Source organism: Rhodnius prolixus, unplaced genomic scaffold (assembly GCF_049639745.1).
Source record: "Rhodnius prolixus isolate KJV_2025 unplaced genomic scaffold, Rpr scaffold_25, whole genome shotgun sequence".
In the NCBI taxonomy this organism is placed as follows: Eukaryota; Metazoa; Arthropoda; class Insecta; order Hemiptera; family Reduviidae; genus Rhodnius; species Rhodnius prolixus.
Genome location: NW_027411585.1, coordinates 1,408,154 through 1,430,590, shown reverse-complemented (window position 1 = coordinate 1,430,590; position 22,437 = coordinate 1,408,154). Strand labels below are relative to the sequence as shown.

The window sequence follows — 22,437 nt, the reverse complement described above, 5'->3', positions numbered from 1 at the left end:
ACCCTATCCCCAAATTCTAATCACAACCTACGCCGATGACACCGCCATACCATCTTCCTGATCCTCTTCAAGTCTCTAACATTGTCCAAGAATACCTTGAGCTCATAGAAGCTTGGTGCAGAACATGCGAGGATTAAACTTAACACTACCAAATGTATACAGGTGACATTCACATTACGAAGACAGACCTGCCCTCCACTAACTATTAACAATACTAACCTACCGACTTCCACACAGGTTCGTTATCTAGGGCTCTACCTAGACAGCCGTCTAACCCACCACACAAGACTTAAAAGACAAGTACTGGAACAGACGTTACGGACTACTAAAGAGACTCCTTGGACCGAAATCCTCCATGAACGTACAAAACAAAGTTACACTTTACAAAACAACCATCTCCGCCCAACCATCCAACCAACATCCACAACCTATCCAATCTTTCCAGTCTAAAGTCCTCTGCCGAATCGTTAACGCACCATTCTATGTCCTCCAACCGCACCCTCCATCATGATCTCAATATTCCGTATGTAAATGAATTCCCACATCCGATTCCTAAAATTTCCACAACAAACTCTCTGATCATCCCCAAATCCTCTGGCTCAATCACTATCCACATCGTCCCATACTGACAATCCCTCCACGTCGTCTAAAACGGCGTTGGCCACGTGACCTCATTGCTTCCTAAACCCCAATAAGTTCCTAGAGAGTTCCAGCGCTGGCTGGTTTCACTCATCCCGTCATCCTGGTTGTGGCACTGAGCCAGCTCTGTGACACAACCAAATGTTTATCTGTAAATACACATTTTGCCAGATATATATTTTGTACAGTTGCAAATAAATAAATTAATAAATAAAAACAATCTAAAATACTTCGAACTATTGTAAACGCTCCATTTTATGTCTCCAACCTGGACTATACACACTGACCTTCAACATTCCTTTTGTCACCGAAGTTGCTAAAACACGATACAGAAAACTCTCCACTTCAGCCTGCAATCTCATATAAATTCTCTAGCTCAAAATCTTTCTTCTAGAACTCTTCCTGATAACCCGGATAAGACGTCTTAAGAGACAGTTTGGCCTCGTGATCTCCTCTCAAGTGAAGATTGTAGCACAATAAACGCAAAAAAAAAATTACAGGGTTCCTTGTAAAGGGCCACTTCGACCTTACACAATCGTCCTGTTTCCTTTGATTATAGAGGACAATTCAATTGTTGCTAAAATAGCGAAATTAAAGTAAATTCTCCAACCAATGCACTGCTGTCATGAGTTTGTCCGAGGTTCTTATGCTCTTACCGACATTCCCAGCACCTATGAAATCGAAGCGATAACTCATATGCTGTTTCCGGTGGATACACAAAACCTATTTGATTACAATAGTCCCTTTTACGTGCGGAAGCAATGCTAAAGGAAATTAAGCATTCATTAGGTGGTTACGAAATTTGAATAATGCTAAATATGATGAAGTAATCAAAGAAATAAATAATTACAGACTGACAGACGCTGTCAATTAACCAATGAATGAGAGGCGAGCTGCAGTGCACCTCGTCGAGCCTTGTCTCGCCATTAATTAAAAAACAATACGTGAAAAAAAAAAAAATCTAAAATAAAATTAAAAAAAAAGTTCCTAATTAAAACTGATGAATGTTAATTGAATATCCGACCACAGAAAGTTGGAGGCGGCTTGATTGGGGGCGGGGAATACTTTCCAATTATTTTTCATCCATTTAAGCAATTTTCCTTTTAATTATTAATGGAAAAGTTGGGAAAGAAGGAGAGGTGGCTTTTTTTTTTCATTCCCAGAAGTGAGCTTTACTTTGCAAATGTAAACCTCCCAAATTGAAGGGAAATAAGAGCTCTAGTTTGTGTGTACACATCTCGCGTCTTAATTTGACGATCGACAAACACGTCAATCAGCTCGACTTAATTGTCACCTGATCTAGATGTGATTGGTAACTATGTTTATCCAAACGGATCCTCTTTCATCTGGTGATGGTTATGGAACAGATCAATAGCAGGACATGTTAACAGTACCTGCCTCTTGTAATCACTTCAAAATGGGTATTTTTACTTTTAAAAATTTAGCATAAACCTCACTGATCTCCAGGTCCGTAATGCTGCTTTAATTTCTTGACATGTGAGATTAGCAGGTACTGTTTTTTTTTTGTTTTTTGGATGGTTAAGCTACAAGTCTGGGATATCTGCTATCTAAGTTTGGATAGATTCCTTTAAAGCGATGGTTTGGCAGCCAGGGTTGGGTGACGACATTCACTTAGTACCTCTTGTGAAGACCTAGACCAGTGATGGCGAACCAACGACCCTTTTTCACTGACCCAAAATTGCTAGGCAACCATTTGTTTGTTTACGCGGGTTGATTTAGATTTTCTAATTGTGTGGATAATTTATATTCTATCTGTATTTTTTTCAATCACGCATTGGACACAAAAGCAATTTAAATGCTATTTATAACCTTTAGTTTGATCATTACAGTTCTAAAACGCAAATGACGACAAATGCTTTTGTAGTATTTGAAATAAAGCAAAAGTGTTTACAAAAATATCAAATAATAAAATGTATAATTTTACTCATACAAATATTTTGTTTTGATAAAAAAATCGATAACCCAAAGCAAATAACCATATTTAGATTTTTCTTCAGATAAAACCCACTTTTGTAAGGTTTTGTTCAGGTTATGTTTGTAAAAAGAGACTTCCATAGCACCCTTGTTTCATCCTGTTTTACCCCGTTAAGCCAACTGAATTTTAAAGATGTTTAGTTTTGAAAATATTCAGTTTAAAATTTTTAAACTTAACTCTCGTGCAAATGGGCATTAGTGACCCAAGAGCTAGTACTGAAAAAAAATGAACAAAATTTGACCCACGTCTCAAAAAGGTTCGCCATCCCTAGCCTAGACACTGAGGGACAACTACTGGCCGAAACTTTTGGGTTTCAGACTTGCGTACTGGTCAAGAGGTTAGACTCATCTCCTGGCAACCTCTAGGATAGATGGTCGCCGGATTGCCCAAATTTTAACTAATCTTACGGTGACTGTGACAGAAAAACTAGAAATCTAGACGAACTGGAAGCCAATTCGAAGTTTTCCGCCTTGCATTTCATCTTTTCTTTTCCAAAAAGAAGGCTACCCTTCGTGTTTATTTCAGCCCTGACCATTAAAGTAGATGACTGAGACAGAAAGTGTGAGACTCTTGCATTTGGAGGCCACTAGAGATAATGCAACCTATAGGAAATCGTGGATCTTGGAAGATACCGAACTTTTTCTTCTAGGTTAGTCGCAATAAGCGTCGTTTTTCTAGATTACGTTGCGAGATCTTTGGCTGGTTCTTCTTATGTAATCTACGAGAAAACTTATAAAGTGGTCTAACAACTCGTTAGAAGTCAAGGCGGCTGAGTATCTTCATATTTTAGTGATGGATTTGTTTTGTTAAAAGGTATTTATCCTAAAACTAGAAATTGTTTAATACTTTCTTGAAGTAACTTGAGACGCCATTCCAGATGACACCATTAGCTTCCGCTTGGCGCAGGAAGCTGACTCGGATTAGGCCGAATGCCAAGAAGAAATCATCCCCAGTTCAATTTCAGTGCAGACTGTGGCAGGAGCAATGTCCACCTATTTCCTGTCAGATGATGGGAACAGGACCCCCTCTCTCTCTGATCTAATTCTAAACTAAACGTGCGTGAAAATAAAGGTGAAAAAAACTGATATATTAATGGCAGTGATCGGCTGCTCACTCACACACGCATATCGCGGGAGAAAGAGAAAAAACAATTGACGATGAGAAATAGAGGATTTCCGTTGTTTTTCTCATTTGGTTTGGGAGGATGTATCTTTGTCAGCGAGAGAAAAATAGTGGCAACTCATCCAATGTGATCAGTAGCAATAAAACTTCTTCTCTTCTTTGACCGCAAAACAAAAAGCCACTTACAGGATGACATTGTATGTTTGTTCGTATGTGGGTGGAGTCTTGGGCGCTTGCGCGATGATAGTGTCCAGCCATCGCCATTGGCAGGACATTAATCCGACATTGAGAGCATTTCTCGACAGGTGTGGTCGTAAGGATGGAAGATATTTGTTAGCGTCATTGGCGGAGGCTGGACAAGATGAGACGAACAGTTGTTTTGGTCAGCGAAAGAGGCTCAAGCGGATGTAGAAGTACCCGTTTGGAAAACACCATCCCCTCCACTACTCTGACCTCACGATAAACAGGAATCGATAACCGAAAAAAAGAAATGAACTCCTTCCTTCCTGTCTGGAGCCAAAGTGGTAAGTGGCTAGCCGCCACCGAACTGATGACTGCTTTCTCTTCTTTTGTTTTAATCGGGAAAACTTTTACTGGGGAAAATCTACTTTTCCAGTTGAAATTGTTTGAAAAATATTTTCTGGTTTGTTTTATTTTCCCTTAAAGCCCTCTAGAGAAACTGTTCGGAGAAATCCGACTTTCTCCCTACCACTCTAAGTTCAATCCTCGGATTTTTTGAAACATTTAAGTCTTGGGCAGCTTCTAGTAAACCGTACATCTCCGCAGCTCCTTTCCAGCACTAATCTCTTAAGCTCCTATCAAACATTTCTTTTCTTTTAAGGCGTATTAACATTTATGGTCATTGGCACCCGGAGCTTTTTCCAGTGCACTGCTAGCCTCAACTTTGCAGAAAACACTGTTCGACACCAGACTGTCAGCTGTATGAAGCTCCTAAATAGAGAAAGTATAAGGGTCAGCAGCTGGATTCGAACCTGTGATCTCCACATGGGAATCCAATATGCTAACCAATCAGCTAATCCCTACAGGGCAAACACTATTATTTGGGGGAAAAAATCCAGAAAAGTTGGTTTAAGGAGTGTTCTGTTTGGGAGGGTGGCAGATAAATCATTAAAATTTCCCGGATTACCGGGTGGGAGATGTCTGCAATTTATGGCAGCCCTAGTTTTGAAGGGCATTGAACGTTAATTGGTAGGGATTTCGTTGATGTTAATTACAAATGGCCCAATAGAAGAAGTATCCCCTACTCTTCTTTACCCAGGGAGCCCTTCATATCAATTTCCCTAGGCAAATGTTTTAGAACTTCGTGTAAGCGAAAACCTTAAAGACCAAGAAAATCGATTTAATAGTGGCATTAAGGATAAACAATTTTATTAAAATTTGGGAAGTTTAGTTATAAAGTAATTTTTTCTACTTTCAACTAACAATTAGGTGTCGTGGACGGGGGCGAAAGCTCATACTTTATTATAAACAATTTTTTTTTTCTAATAAAAAGTAGCCAAACGCGGGATTCGAACCGGCGATCTCCGAGATACGAAGCCACCCTCTTGACCACTAGACCAACTCTCGCCTCGGAATTTAAGTTATATATTTAATCGTTATTATTTGTAACAGTAATAGATCCATACATTACACTGAAATAGAATCGTAAGTTAACGTCGATGTTTCCCACAGAAGTGGTCTTGATCTAATTTTTCCGGAAAACTATTTAAAATAGAGGTTGTAGTTCTGTATGAGCGCAATAAGTATACCAAGATTAAAGGAAATCTAGCCGCTTTTTAAGAAAATCGTGACTAACAAAGTGGGACTTCCGGTAGGCTGGTTTCTTCTGAAAGCTTTTTGAATATTTTCGTTTTCGAACTCCTCGCCAGATTTCACAGTAAAAACTACATTTAAAAAATAAAGGGCAACAAAATTGCGAATTTAATAGCAGTAAGGTGAGAATGTACTCGTAGTTACTACAATTTGCACTGTTTGCAAATATAATACAGTCTTTCTATTTCATTATGTTTGCAGAGTTCCCCAAAAGGGGGCCGATAATCCAGACTGAGAAGGAGAGGTACGATGTGGGAGATTTCTTGAAAGCAAACTGCAGTTCTCCGCCCAGTAAACCCGGAGCCAGTCTCAGCTTCTTTCTCAATGAGAATCCCGTAAGTATGTTCATTTATTTTTGGTTTATTTTTTGTGAAATTTACCACAAGTTGTTGAATCGAAATAAATATTATCTTTCTATGTAGGTATATAACTTGATTGCATAGGAATGATATTGAGCCATTGATGCAAATAGAGAGTAGGTGAGGCGCGGATTGCTTTAAAGGGTTAGAATGAGCTTGGAGATGCAATCTATTGTAGAAGGATGTGACGAGTGTGGAGGGCAGACTACTGAACAGCCAGGAGATTGTGTATACTATATGTTAGAGTGCATTGTTATGCCGTGTGTACACAAACTTAGTTGGCATAACTCCATGCCAAACGCCGCTCCAGGCTGTAGGAGATGACTTTCCACAATAGGTAACTCCCCCCCCTCCCCGCCGCTGGAGGAGTTACATCTGAGAGCATGCTGTTACCTGAACAATTTGGCTGGATGCCCTGGAAGCCCTACCATCTTCATCAAATACTTATACTTTTTTACTTCAACTTTAATTGCGCTGAACAACATTTATAGCCTATTTTGAAAATATAACGCCCTCATGAACAATCTACTTGACTTCATTGAAGAGGCAATTTATGATTTTCCGTTTTGGGCAAAATCAGAATGCGTCTACTTTTCACAGAATGTATCTAACCAGACTTGCCAAACTCGCTAGAGGCTCGCCTAAGATCTCTTCCGGTTACCCAAACCGCGGGAGTGGGGTCCGGAGAAGTTGCTCTTCATAATTTCTCTTGCAGCCAGCGTCTACTCTTCATAGGATGTATCTAACCAGGCTTGCCAAACTTGTAAGAGGCTCGCCTGAGATCTCTTCCGTTTACTCAAACCGCGTGAGTGGTTTAGGAGAAGTTGCTCTTCATAATTTCTCTTGCAGCTAAAGCTCCTGCAGGTGAAGTCTATCCCAAAGCCTGCAAAAATGATTCCAAGTCAGGATTTGAAGCTGCATCTTACTACTAGTCTTGAGGCCATCTCATTTCATAGAGCTTTCAATCCATTTTCAAGCTTAGCTTAGCATGGGTTGTCAGGAGTTATTGGTGTCTATTTTTTAGGAATAAATAAATAAAAAGTTGCTCTTCTAGTTGAGTGATCATGTCCAAAACTGTGGTATCTCAAGGGCCATTAGCACTCCAGTGAAATCGACCCAGTTATCGATGCCACGCCGGCTGTTGGCTTCTTTTTAATTTAATGAGTCGCTAATGTGTAATAAACTGACCCAAGTTGTAATCTCGCTGTTTTTTTAACTTCTCATTCTTCTTTGTATTCATAATTTAATTTATTCAACACATGGACATTTTGTTAAAATAACATCAATTTGTAACCAAATTACATCAACATTACAAACCGTTGAAAGGGAAATTAAGGTTCGCGTGCTCCACTAGTGTAATAAGGTACAAGCAAATGTTTAACGAACACGACACGATTTATGGCTTGTCACGTGAGTTCAATATATTTTGTATTGTTTAACATCACGTCTCTACATTTTACGTACAGTCAAAGTATCGATGTATCGTAGTCAAGCTTGTAGTATTTCGAATTGTGAGTTTACCAGGTTTTTTTTTTTGAAATCGATTTTTTTTTTAAGTTGATGTAGTTGCGTGAGTCCAAACTGAAAAATAGGAAGTTTGAATTCCATTATTTTATTCTGGGGACGCCACTAGTTTTTTAAGCTGGGAATTCAGCGAGCAGTTGGAGTTCTATTTTTATCGATAAAGATATAATTGTTAAACCTTATCGATTTGTTCTTACTTCTCTTTTCAAGTTTCGAACTCACAATTTTTTTAAATCTTGGAATTTCAAAACATGTTTTACTGTTAATAACATAAGATATAGTAAATCCGCAATTTCGCTGGAGTTAAAACTATTAGAAAATGCCTTCATCCCCCTTCTCCGCAAAGCCATAAAACGGATTTTCTTTTTTATTTTATTTTAAAGTTACAGAAAATTTAGAGGAAATTGTGGTTAACCATTTCCCGGAAAAATTTCAAAAGTGGAACTTCCTTTTTAGGAAAAGTCTTTAGCTTTGGAATTCCAGTGCCACTTCATAAAGTTAAAACCTGTAGAAATGGTTGGACCAACTTGCCACCCAAAGAACGCGTTAGGCGGAAGTCTAAACCTACCTTCTCCCATAAAAGTAACATCTGAATTTCTCATGGAAAAGGGTTTTTAATAAAGTAAAAGTAAAGTAATTGCCTATTTTTTCAGGCCGGCTTTACGTCCAACTACCAAATAGGTGTCGTGGACGGAGGCGACTAGCAAACATACTTTGATATAAATTTCTTTTATTAACCATTAAATAAAATCCAAGGTCTGGAGACCGGGGAAATAGAACCCACTAAACCAACAATACATCTTAGCATTGCGGTTCTAGCCTATGAGCGCCTAACATACTTTACTGTAAATTTCTCATATTAACCATTAAAGGTATAGACTGGGGAATATAGCCTAGTACCGCAATACATCTTAGCTTTGCGGGTCTAGCCTCTAACCGCTCGGCTACCTTGGCGTCTGTGTTTTTAATAAATATGGTGGATCTTCGAGAATAAAACAATTGGTAAACTAGTTGGGACCAGTTTTTAAAGAAAATCTGGTCTTAAGATCTTATCGACGTAGTACCTTGAACTAGATATCTAAACTGGTTTGGTTACAGAGAAGAGTTGGCGTAATTTTAGCGCCTATGGCACTGTAATACCCTGTAAAGTCCTCACCGTCAATCTTCCATCATTTCACCGCTGACGGAAAAGCGGAAAAGTACTCTTTTCAACGGTCCTGTGTTTTGTGGAAGAATTAGCAGCTTGCAAGTTGTTGTGATAAAGGAAAAGTGTCAGCAAGAGATTTCTTTTGATATTTCTATAAATAAAGGACAAAGCTTTACTTGGAGGTAATTAAAAATCACTGCTATTTCAGAAATCTGATGAAAGTTTTTTTTAAAAACTAAGATTATCTTGGGTGGAATACAAAGTTACGCCACTAAGTTGTTGAGTGGTTGAAGTAGGGTATTTCTAGTGACTGGCCTCCCGAAGTTTGTAGTGGCAAAGTACGTCAACTCATAGGGGGGAACAATAATACTCAAAACAGGGGAAACTAAGTATGCTAAGCTGTCAATATGAAAGCAAAACCTGTTTTGTGAGCCAAGCACGTTTACTGGAAATTGTCATCGCCGAATACAACTGTGTGTGTACCCCGGGCCGGAAGTGGGGTGTAGAGAGAGAGAGAGAGAGAGAGATTAGGGTCTTAATACTGGTGGGGGGAACAGGTACCAGGGTTTCGGGATGGGAGTGTTTGCTTCGCTTGGAGAATCTCTCTCAGGTACACCTAAACATACCTGGATACTGAACAGGAGAGGATTGCTTAAGGCCTTTAACTGCCATCATGACCCCTTTTACTCTTTGCATCTTCATTGTGGTGGTACGAAGCTCAGTCCTTGCAAGTCTAAAGTGAGCTGTTTGTGAGTACGCCTTAAAGGGAGAAGTTGGTCGGAAAATATACCCTTTACAGTCACTCTAGCCAACCCTTCAGGGCTTAGTATGGGTGTGTATGTACAGTGTAATGTTAGCTCTCGGGGTGGAAGGGTGCGGAAGGGCTGGATGAGGGAAGCGCACAAAAGCTCCTCAGTGTGTTGTTTGCAAAAGTATCTCCTCTTGCTTAGGAGGAACATCCCCGTAGGTACTGCACCCTCTGTGTATTAGATACGTCCAAAACCAACTTCCATAGAGTTACAACTTCTGCAACCCTCATTATTATTAATTAATACCTAACAGACTGCCTAAGTTTATGAAAGTTTTGGCATAGGCACTGACCCTTCTAAAGGTTTGCAAAATAATCCTTCAACATCCCTTACAGGCTTAGCCTCCTGGCAAAGTTTACGTATTTTTTCTTTATTTATATTTTTTTAAACTTAACGACAAACTATAAGTAGATGACACAGATGTAGAGACAAACGGCTTTCAATCGCCGAGTCTTTATATTTAAGCTTTCTGGAAGCTTGAGGATTCAAGTTTTACTATTTTAATTGGAGGCGGAAGGCGAAACTATCCCAACAACAGGAAATATAAGCACCAGAAGTCGGCTGAGTCAGAAATAGTGGTTTCTAGAGAATGGTCTGCGTGTGTGGGCGAATGAAATATCTCAAAAAGTAAAAAATCACCGGAAACGGTAACCTGTTGTTTTGAGATTGGGCCCTTCCTAGGTGACTAACGTATCGATCCAATTCTTCCAACCGGATGTGCCACTTTTCCAAATTAAGTTTTCACTTTTTTGAGAGTTTCTCCATATAATGGTTCCAATGATTTACTGCCCTAGGGTGAATCTCAACTTTTATTTGTGAAATTTTTCCAAGGAAAATTTGGTTAAAGGGACTTTTGGGAGGGGGGAGTAAGAAAATTTCCCTTTAAAGCACTTTTCCAGAACGATGAACACAATTCTGTGTCCAACAAACACAGCTTGCCGAAAATTCAATAACCGTAAAGAACTATTTTATTTGATTGGTTGCTTACTTCTTGGGGGGGATTTGTTCTTTTTTTGGTGAGGGGCATTTTGAGACGGAAGTGTAAATGTTCCTCTTGTTGTCAGCACCTTGAGACTTAGTAGAAAGAGTGAGTTCGCCCCAGATTGATATTGTAGAGGAGTAAAGGCTCAAAAGAAAAAAAAAATGCAACTCCTTTGGGAATCTCACTGTATAATAGGCTCAGCACTGTATAGAGGGGAGGAAGCGGTCACCTGTTTCCGGTCTGGTAACATACGTCATTACGATTTGAAGCCAGAGGAAGCTCTATCAAGGAACATATACCTCCTTACTGATCAGTGCCTGAAGACTCCTGAAGCCGCCCACTGCTAAGGTTTTTCCCCCCACTCTTTATAAGATTTTCTCAAAAAAAGAAAATGCTCAGACAGTTTTCTTCAATTTTCCCACATTCAGAACCTATTTATTTTTCTAAAGAAATTCATTTTAGGTCCAGCTGTAAGGAAAGGGACTGCCCTTCAGAGGACCATTCCAGAATAATGTATTTTTCCCACGTAATTTTTGTTTTGTTAGAATTTAATGTGTCCAAAAATATTTGGAGTTTAAAAAGATCAGGGGTGTAAACAACGAGAGAATTTATTTACAGGAAGTCGTATGAGGACCAGCCCTTCCAACTATTCTTCTTCTTCGATTTAGGTTAGGCAAAAAACTATCCATCCAGAAATCAGAGATTGATAAAGCAATAAGGGAAAAATTCAGTATTAAGAAGAACTGGGATGGCATTTTCCTTCTTTTTACAAGGAACCAAAAGTAATTAGATAAGGGACCAGAATGGCATGTACTAAAGTAAGACAGTTTTAAAAGCAAAATCAGATAATAAGGATGTTTAATAAACCAGAATTAATAGAAGATTTTCCTTTAAAAAATTTCCCCTTCAGTAATGAGAATCAGATATCGTGGCGTTTACGACTTTACTTGAATCTTCAGTTAGAGAATTACTTGAGCTTGTAATTATAATTTTCTCAAAGAGAAAATAAGAAAAGTTTTAGCATCTTTAAATTATTTAGACTTTTCTTAGAGTATTGTTAATCTGGAATTTTTATAATCTAAAGAAAAGTTCAACTTTTCAATTTCCCTTCTTCCTTTTAATCATAATACATATCTAATCATCCTGCCAAGCATTACTTCTAAAGGAATTTAAAATAAAAGACAGTCTCTCTTCCAGCAATATCCCATTTCCTTGCTTGAGTTTCGTCAGCAAAAAAAACCCTTAGAAACAAATACCCTCTCCAAGTACTGGAATTGGCAACCCTCCTCACTGTGGCAAGAGGAGGGTAAAAAAAGGGTTAAAACATATCCTGCTCATCAAGCTGCAGGTTTTCCCTGTTTGTAATTCCCGTGCTTTATCTCAGAACAGAAAGGAAACAGGTTGTAATGTTTCATTGCCTTGGTGCTTCTTTATGTGTATGTTTAATAGGTAAATATCTATCTGTGATTGTCGGCAATAGCCTTTATTCAGTCCGTACGGTTTCAGCGAACACATCTCACCGTCCTAAAGAAGCTCTTAATGCTTGAGTACTAGTTCACGTTGTCTACAACTAGAGACCGCTGTCCGCAACCTGAAATTTGCTATTATGATCAATTGAAACTATCTAAATTTATATACATACACTTACAGTGCACAATATACTACCTATACACGCCTACATCCCCCTGAAGATTGAGCGAGCAGGAAGTGCGGACATTTTGGGGAGATCGCAGCCTCCCCACGTTGCTCTTAACTGTAGCCTCAGTAAAATCTTTTATAAATTGTGGACTTCGGTTGTATTGAAAAGTAGAAAAATTCATTGCAAAATAATAAATGATTCTATTGGGTAAAATCATTGGGTATGATTTAAAGAAGCTGAGAATGGACCAAGAATAAAAGGAGAGGAAACTGTACTGGTAATTTTCTTATAATTTGTATTAAATCAATTAATTCATCAATAATAGGTAAATCAAGATCAATCCTTTGATTTTATTGCTTTTTTTTATTTGTATTTTAAACTATTTAACGATTTCATTTTTATCTACCTTATACTGATATATTTCCCCATCGATCCTGATATATTTGAAAAGTATTCCCATACGACGAAAAGTATTCAAATTAGGAATCCGTTAAAAAATATATATAAGTATATATTTCTGATAAGCCTTTTAATAAGATAGAAATATTTTAAAGCACCATGAATATTGATAAAGCTCGATTGCATATTCAATTGATTGATTGAATATCGCGCCACATTTTAAACTTTAATCAAAATAGAACTATTTGGAAAGGAGCAATTTCCGGCTAAAAGCTATTCTATTCATTGATGAGTGACGTTGAGCAGGCTAAAGTGAAGATTTGTTCAGCTGTGAAAAGAAATTTTAAGTCCTTTCAATAAACTTGACTTAACTTTGTTCCGGCAGACTGACTAAAGTACATCCAGAAATTTATGCTCATTTTGGAATGTATTTCTTTATTTTTTAAAACGAAATGTCTGGAATATCTGGATAACACTTGCATGACCTTCTTTTACTACAGTTTGTTCTAATTTGGAATTTTTACTGAATGTCGTGGAGTCTCTTTGTAGGTTCTACCTAAGAGCGAAACGGAACGTCCCCAAAAGTTGTTATAGTCGGGCCGAAGGCCTTGTATTCTTAGGTCTTCAGCTCGATTGTGGTGAAATGCTCCGGGATTTCAAAGAAGCAGTTTCTACCTTCGATGTTCTTCACCGAGGTAAAGAGAAAGTGCTTCCAAACTAGGTGCCTCTCTTCCGTTTATTGAACAACGCTGCTACTATCAGTCTGGGTCTGTCTAGCTTTCAGGTATTGGCAGCTTCTCAGCATTTTATCTTTGTGGGTGAGCTGAGCAGGTTGCTGGCTCACCTGCTGAGTAAGGCTTCAGACTAGGCATGATTTTGACTTAGTCCGAATAAAAATCGTTTATGGGTGGCTATAAATCCCTACACTGCTAGCTAAAGAATATATTGTGGCTCCGTTGTGTTACCCCAGCTTGTACATACATGTCTATAAGTGAATGCTTGTAAGATGATGAGCTAAAGTTTGCCTGCAGTGGTGCCAACCCAACAAGCTGTGCACATCAACTACCTCTGCTGGCTTTCGTTTACCTTGTGTGCAAAAAGTCAGGCTTGTGTGTTGTTGTAGAGATGCTAAGGTCTCTGAAGAAGTGGCATGTCCACTTCCACCTCTGGAGATGTGTTTATGACGGACAGATTTCTCAGAGTACAGATTGGATCTCTTGAAGGGCATTGTGATTTAGGAAGACAGCTATATTGGGATTCCAGGTTATCCTTTTGTAGAGTTGGTAAAATAGTCAAGGAAAGCCCCAATAATATCCAATCAGAGGGGTGTCTTCATTCAAGATTTTTGATTGGAACCGATTAACGATGGAAGAGCATAGATTTGAGCTTGAACAACGTCTTGAGATTCGTTCAGGAGCTTGAATTTTTAGATGGCCAAAGTCCGGGATTAGATTTTTTGCCCTAAACAAGGGATTGGTTGCTTTGTTTTTGCCTTTGATGGTCTAGTAGTGTGAGATTGCATGACGTAGTTCTTGATGCTATCCCCCCTAAGAACAAATAATATGTGAGAAGTTTAAATCGTTGCGAAGTTAGCAAATGAAAATATATTGCTAGCCAAAACGCGCGTACTACAAACAGACCCTCAAGGTAAGATGCTAGTGTAAATACATTTTCTCAAAATTTATTACAAAAACTTATGAATGGAAAAAATGGCCTATAAAATGGGGCGGGGCATATAATAATGGTGGTAATGTTAGTATGTAGTCTCCTCCCCCCCCATACTCATTATTACAAAGCCCCTCCCTCCGGCTACTAAGTGAAATGTGTGGGGAGTGTGAGGGGATGAATGTGGTACATCCTCCTAGCGATGAGCTTCATCGTTAAATTTTATGTTATCATCATCTTGGTAAACCATCTTCTTGTATGTGAGAGCATCAAAATTTCATTTAAATCGATTTTTATTGGAAAGGACGGACCAGCCAATCAGTAAGATAGAGGTGCTGACGAGGTCGCGAGGGGTAGGTTACATTATGGTTATGATGTGGTTAAAAAACCTAAGTGTGCTCAGGTAAGATAAGCACTTTTTATTATATATCTCTTTATTATTTTTTTAGATCAAGAATCACTCTAAAGGAAGCGATAAAAATGATTTCATGTTAATATTGTAAATCTCGCTCGCATCCGGTTATTAATTGAAATCGTTGTTATTGTTCGGAGATACTTTCGAATTGTAACAGCTGGATTGAAAGGCGTGCGAGTGAACTACAAATATTTTGGTTTTTTAAATAAATTTTTGGTGTAAAAGTTTTTTTTAAATTCTGGGATTTCTGGGAACTATTATTTCCCCTCTATTCTGGATATTCCAACTTGTTGTTACTTCGTAGTTTGCGTAGATAAATGTATTGCTGTAAAATTATGTAGTGTAATGTATAAGGCCAGCAATGGCCATATATACCAAGCTCATATACACCTGTTACATAATATGTTGTTTATTTGAAAAGTTATAATCATGAAGCTTTTGGACCCGGAGTCGGAGAGTAATGTTGCTGACACTGGCACACGAAGTGGGTGCAGACCAGACAAAACCCGCAGGGCACCGCTCCCTCTGCGCTGTACCCTCCTTAAACTAATAATGATACAAACCAAGTTCTGTCGCCCCCACAACTTTCACGAAAAGTTGCACCCGTAGTGTGTGTGCGCAAAATATTAGCGAAATCTTGGTGGCTAGTAATGGTTTATTTCCTTTCCGACAGCTCCCACCCATGCGGCGGATGTAACGAGAGTTTTCTTCTTTACTAACTTTTTTCTTTTTTTTCAACTTTTGGTATTTTTTCTTTGTCGATCCATAGGGCGACCATTTCGCCCACAGTTTAAAAGAGAACCACAGCTGCAGAGAACAAAACAAAAATCAATCATTTCCTTTGAAAATTGTGTTGTAAGTCATCATTTCCGGTAGTGTTTTCCACTTTTGATCACCGGAATCATTAGTTTCTGGCGGTTGTTGCTCCCCTTAATGCAGCACATCCTGGCCCACGGCACGGAAACATTTTGCCGCCAATTTTGAGGTTTCCTTCTCAATTTTGACATTTACCATTAATTGCACTCGTATTCTGAATACACCGCCTCCAATAATCCATTTCTTAGACCCTCTGTGAGGTTTATCATTGATTGCACTGGTTTTTCTGAATACACCGCCACCAATAATCCATTTCCTAGACCCTCTGTGAGGTTTATCATTGATTGCACTGGTTTTACTGAATACATCGCCACCAATAATCCATTTCTTAGACCCTCTGTGAGGTTTATCATTGATTGCACTGGTTTTTCTGAATACATCGCCACCAATAATCCATTTCCTAGACCCTCTGTGAGGTTTATCATTAATTACACTGGTTTTTCTGAATACATCGCCACCAATAATCCATTTCCTAGACCCTCTGTGAGGTTTATCATTGATTGCACTGGTTTTTCTGAATACATCGCCACCAATAATCCATTTCCTAGACCCTCTGTGAGGTTTATCATTGATTGCACTGGTTTTTCTGAATACACCGCCACCAATAATCCATTTCCTAGACCCTCTGTGAGGTTTATCATTGATTGCACTGGTTTTTCTGAATACATCGCCACCAATAATCCATTTCTTAGACCCTCTGTGAGGTTTATCATTAATTACACTGGTTTTTCTGAATACATCGCCACCAATAATCCATTTCTTAGACCTCTGTGAGGTTTATCATTGATTGCACTGGTTTTTCTGAATACATCGCCACCAATAATCCATTTCCTAGACCCTCTGTGAGGTTTATCATTAATTACACTGGTTTTTCTGAATACATCGCCACCAATAATCCATTTCCTAGACCCTCTGTGAGGTTTATCATTGATTGCACTGGTTTTTCTGAATACATCGCTACCAATAATCCATTTCCTAGACCCTCTGTGAGGTTTATCATTGATTGCACTGGTTTTTCTGAATACACCGCCTCAAATAATCCATTTCTTAGACCCCATTGTGAGGTAGTCCAAGATTCTGAACCGTATGCGTGAATTCCGTCTAAAATTGCTTTTAAGGTTTTCCTTAGCAATTACCCTATAAACTGTCAGCGATTTTCCCTCATTTTCTAGTTTAACCAACTACATGAAGTACACTTTTCTTTTTGCGGACACAGAGTTTCCCATAACACACATTTCCGGTTTAACCTTAATTTGGGCACGATGGCAAGATCTTTTTCTTGGAGTTCAAAAATTTTTGAAATGGAAATTTAAAATAAGTTACTGGTTACATTCTTATTTTTGCAAATGTATTAGTATTTAAATAAACTAAAATGTATTTAAAAATTACGCAATTTATCAAACCCATCCTAAGAGTTTTTCAATCATTTTCTTGTATATTTTTCTTCCCCTCCCGCAATCTGATAAGATTCTTGGGCAGATGGAAACACATATGAGTACATGGGCATAACTACCACAGTTTATTGTATGTGTGTATGTGAAGTGGGAGAGCCCCAGAAAGGAGTGGGCAACGAGGGGATACAGTAAGCACCCTTTTAGCTACATTGCCTCTACCACACACCCCCGCTAAGCTGGGCTTATCATGTATTCGCATCTCTGCTTACTATGCAAAAGTTTGTGGTGATTTTCTTCTTTTTTTCCCGCCACTATCTTTCCCTCTATTTCACAACACTTTTCTCCTCTAGTGAGTAAAGTACACGTTTCATCCCCCCTTTGGGGACCCTCTAAGCAATCTTCTCCCTAGTTTACTGTATTCCTATTTCCACCACCTAACCTAACCTAACTTAGATTGAGCAGGACATAGACTGTTTCAAGGTCATTGTATGTACTTTGCAACAAAATTTTACTCAGCTAATTTGGGCGGAAGTAACGCTATTTTTTTCACTCTTTTCACCGGAAATACACATTTTAAAACTTCCTGATAATGAAATAGTGGTTTTTCCACAAATTGGTTTGTACGTGTGTCTGTCTCGTTTGTCCATTTACAGCTTCTATTAGACTGATTATCTCTGGAGCATTCCCAAGGGCACTTTTCGTGGAAGGGGGGGACAAGCTGTTTTCCAAATAGTCATTTTAGTGAAACTTTAGGACCAAACACAATAATATCAAATAAAAACTAAATTCTGTGCTGAATTTTAGTGCAAAGACTGAATTTACTGTGCACTGTGAACGTCTTAAGCCTGCATAATAGTTAGGGAGCATAAAATTAGGAAGCGGTAGGTGATGGTTGCCCCTTTTCCTGTGTTTTGAAATGAACTGACCGGAAATTCGGAGTTGAGAGAAAGTCATCTGACCGGAAGTATTATTCTATTAAAGGTTTCTATTATTAGTATTATTAATACGTATTTTTATTCATATAAAATTTCGAGGTTTTTTTGTTTCCGGCCTCTTCATTAGGAATCCAAGTTTGAGAATTGGTTGGTGTGTGAGTTCGATTGTACTGGGACGAAAATGGACATAATTCCGCTCAAGAGAATAGTTGCAACTTGAAAGAGACCACAATAACTAGAGCGGAACTACGTCAGACCGCAGAAGAACATTATCTCCAAAATTAGGTCGACAGTAAATGGTGTTTTTTTCCCTCTCTCTCTTCCGCCGACTCCCACGTGTTGCGACTGCAGTAACATTTTCGTGATTAGGGTTGACTGTCTAAAAATACGACTAGTTCAAGCTGGAGGTACTCTTGGGGGTGGTTTGATCATGGATATCATTGATACATCTAGATCATACTTCCGGAGAATTTAGCATGGTTGTAACCATCAGAATTGTCATTTTTCACAAGTCTAATACATAATTAAATACGTCCTATGAAATTAAGTGCTTACAGCAAGGTGTACTAAATGGAGGTAGAGTTAGACATGAGAATGGTCGCATCAGTATCTTTTTTGTAACGTTTGCAGTGCGGAAACACCCATTGTGGGATACAAACACATATTTCCTGGAATATCTTAGCCCAACTGGAAGGAAGTGGAAAACAGTTAAAGGAAAGAACGAGCTTCCTTTAGTACTGGAAAGACGGCCTTGTGTTGGCCTGGACTCCGAGGCGCCTTCCATACAACGCGCCTATATTTCTACGTCTATTTACCCACGAACAGACCAACTACAGCCCAATCTTACAGCGTACTTCCCACAAACCAGGACTCCTTTCAAGTAATGACCCCACATCCTTAGTTCGCCGCTTTCTACTCCGTACCTTCGTCTCCCCGCCAAAACCTACACCCACACTCCAGAGCTAAAAAAAAAAACCCTCCAATTGTCCCAACTACTTTTCCTTCATGTATAACAGACTAATATACATAGTAGTAACCTGTTCACAAAGGAGAACTGGGATATTATTACCCTGCTCGCAATGAAGGGGATCCCGCTGAGGCAGGATACAAAACGGGACTCAGTTACTTCCGGTTGGAAGTTCTGCCGCAACTCTGCTTATTCAAAATACCGCCTAACATGTTCACTTCCTACATCTATCCATAAACAAGTAAAATTCTTTTCTTGACTAAAGTTAAAAAAAGCATGTGCGAGACATGTACACTTCTGTCCGATAGAAAAGTTGTATAAGAGTTGATCGTTTCAAACTACACCAAAACAAGTAAAGTTCAGATTTTAATTAATTCTATAACAAGTTGTAGAGAAAACATAGCTCTATAAATGATATAATTGGTAATGATTTAGTGACAATAGTTAATGAGATATGGAAGGTTAAAATTTGAAGCTTTTCAAATACTTCAAATTTCAAACCTTTGTATCTCCGTTCTTACTGTTCAGAATTAAACACTCTCTTCACCAAATTGTAGAAAATTGTCCAGATATTTGAAGTTAAAGATTTCACTGTTTAAAACGGAACCAAAACTTAACTCTAAATATCTCGAAAACTACTCGACAGATTTTTACTAAATTTTATGCAATTATAGAAAATGTATGTCTCCATATACAATAAAATATGAACAAAATCTATCAAGTAGTTGGCGAGATATTTGAAGTTAATGATTTCACTGTTTCAAACGGAACCAAAATTTAACACTAAATATCTGGAAACTGCTCGACAGATTATTACTGAGTTTTATACAATTAAAGACTATATATGTATCCATATACAAGTAAAATATAAACAAAATCTATCGAGTAGTTTTCGATATATTTGAAGTTAAAGATTTCACTGTTTCCAAAAATACCAAACTTATATTTTTCTGAATTTGGAGACAACGTATAAAATTTCGGGAAAATCTTTTGATTAGGTCTGTAACTGGAATAAATTAGAATGTTTTAGTGATAGTAGTTAATGTGACGTAGGAGTTTAAAATTAGGAGGTTTCAAATTCTTTCAAATTTCAAACCGTTTTATCTCTCTTCCTATTATTTAGATTTTAATGTTTTTGGTGATAACCGTAATTTGTGGAGTTGTGTTTTCTGTTTAACTCGTGTAGATTGTTTTAGTAACGGTGAAATTTTGGTTATGTGATCATCTCCAGAATTTTGTTGGTATGGATTGGAACGATTTTCTGCCACTAAGTGTCAACTTTACCGTACTTTCCTTTGTTCTTTTGATATCCTGTTGGTCCTGGAAGACGCTTCATCATTATACTTCAATCTTATACTTGATTTTGGTTTAATGGTCTGTGAGAATAAGTTATATGAAATGAGATAACAAATATGGTACTTTTTTTTTGTTTGAATGTAAATTGGTTGTTAAGTCTCTTTTCTACGTAAGCAATCACACCATCCACACTGGCCTAAAAGATCCCTTTGATCCTTGACCTTTCCAAGGTCCCGTTACACCAAAGTTCATTCCCATACTTTCCCCAAACCCTTCAACCTGCTCATACCACAACCTGTCCCAGTCTACTCTTCCCGTAGAGTCCTCGCCCGAAGACTGGAGCGTCGGTGGCCACGCGATCATCTGATCAAATGATAGAAAAAAGGGCATCCTTTCGAATTCACTTCAACGGCATCCTGTGTTAGTCGAATCATGATCGCCCTCATTCAAATCTTTCGCTGCCATTTTTATTCATGTATTGTAATCTGATTTACTTGTTACCAATAGGCTGTTGTAAATTAAAAGAAAAGTGATAAAAAAAAAAAAAGTACTGTAACGCGTGTAAACTTAGCTTTAAAAAAAATGTTCAATCAACTTCCTTAAGCGTACGTTTTCATCAATGACAATCAAGAGATATTGCTACTGATTTTATGGAAGCTGAAGAGCTTTGAATCTTAAATATGGGAAAAAATAAATGCAGTTTTCAATACAACACTGAATTCCAGGGATTGAATTCATTGAGGACAGTAAGGTATTTTTAATCCGCTTGTTACTAAATTCACAAACATCGTTACTACCAAATCTTACCATTTCCCAGTTGAACATATCTCGGGGCTAGCGTTGTGGCCAGAAAATGGAGAAACTTTCAACAATACAGCCTGACGGATATTAATGATATTAATGGTTGAAATTAATGTGATGTAAGACCAAGGGGAACAATGGATGTAGACTAAGTGCAGTCTATCTTCTGATTGATGGATTCTTGCTAGGAGTTACGTCTTGAAGTTCTAAATCTCTTTGTTTTTTTAAGGTAATATTCTTCATTTCCGCATTTACTAAAAAAAAAAAAAATCTTCCGTTTAAATGTTTTAAAATATTACAGGAAATACAATCCTATTTCAGACTCCTTTTTCGTGGTTTAAATTTAAAAATTAGACCAAACACTGAATTTTAAAACAGTATTTAGATAGACCGGATACCCTGGATTGCGTATATCTAAATCACACATCTATTGGCCGAACAAGAATGTTTCGACAAAAATTAAGAAAAAAAAAAACCAATATATATAGAACAACTTAATATATCAGGTATCCTGGAAAAACTAAGGAACATTTTTCAAAAAGTCCCAGAAAAAGTGAAAAAATTCATTCAGCAAATTGATAACAAATTTGACACGGACGTGATAGTTGGTAACGGCTTCAAATAGTTGTCAAGTCAGAAAACATCATTATAACAAATATTTCAAAGATTAAACATGTAAATTAAATAGAGAATTGGTGGTTATTTATAACGTCTTTTCCAGTGAAACTACCTAGTGTCGAGTGATGTTATAACATAATAGCAATCAGTTGTACGTATTTATAAAAGCCTTTATGTTATTAGTGATAATGTTTTGTTTTATTTTTCTAAATCGGCACAATAAGGCTATTATTTTTTTTTTTTTTTTTGGTGCATCAGCAGCTGAGGTCATTAGTGCCCGGAGCTTTTTCCAGTGCACTGCCGGCCTCCGGACAGTGTTCTCTCGTTACAGACAACACTGTCCATCACCAGACAGTGAGCTGTAAGAAGCTCCTAGGAAGAGAAAATCTAAGGGTCAGCAGCTGGATTCGAACCCGGGACCTCCGCGTGGTAGTCCAGTTTGCTAACCTCATAGCTAATCCGTTCCCTTATTATTACCTATTATTATTACTTTAACGAAAACTTACAGTTTAAAAAGTTAAGTATAAGGGTTGATTAAACGCCAAAAGGTACACAAATCAGCAAGCACCCAACATTTCATTAATACTTCGTTAATATTTAAGTAATTTTACTGCATTAATATTCATTAATATTTTTTAGAATTTATTAGATGTCACAGACCCTTATGCTGGCCATTTTCGTCTACAAAATATATGTTCAAGTAGCACTGTAGATTGACTGTAATATCTAGTTATTTATAATAATCAAACTGTTAATTACAGGTTAAAAAGAAAAAAAATATGAGGCTAAAAAATTCAAAAACTTTAAAAAAAAAGTGTTCACACCAACATACATTAATTATTTTATTTTATTTATTTATTTTTAAATAAAAATCGTCGGCTTAACTTCATTCTTCCATTAAAGTACCTAATTGTTATTTTATGTAGCAGTCAAACGATTATAATAGGTAATAATTAATCTGGCTTTATCGCAAATAATATAGTTTTCTTCAATTACATTCTTAATCTAGGTATTCATCCCA

At 37.7% G+C, this 22,437-nt stretch overlaps 1 protein-coding gene across 1 annotated transcript in view; it reads left to right on the top strand.

Moving 5' to 3' along the window:
* The window catches only part of LOC141448407 (uncharacterized), a 151,085-nt gene that overhangs the window by 60,942 nt on the left and 67,706 nt on the right, over positions 1-22,437 (top strand). The window contains exon 2 of the mRNA XM_074116766.1: positions 5,792-5,925. Coding sequence (XP_073972867.1) covers positions 5,792-5,925 — 134 coding nt within the window. The remainder of the gene's footprint in view (positions 1-5,791; positions 5,926-22,437) is intronic.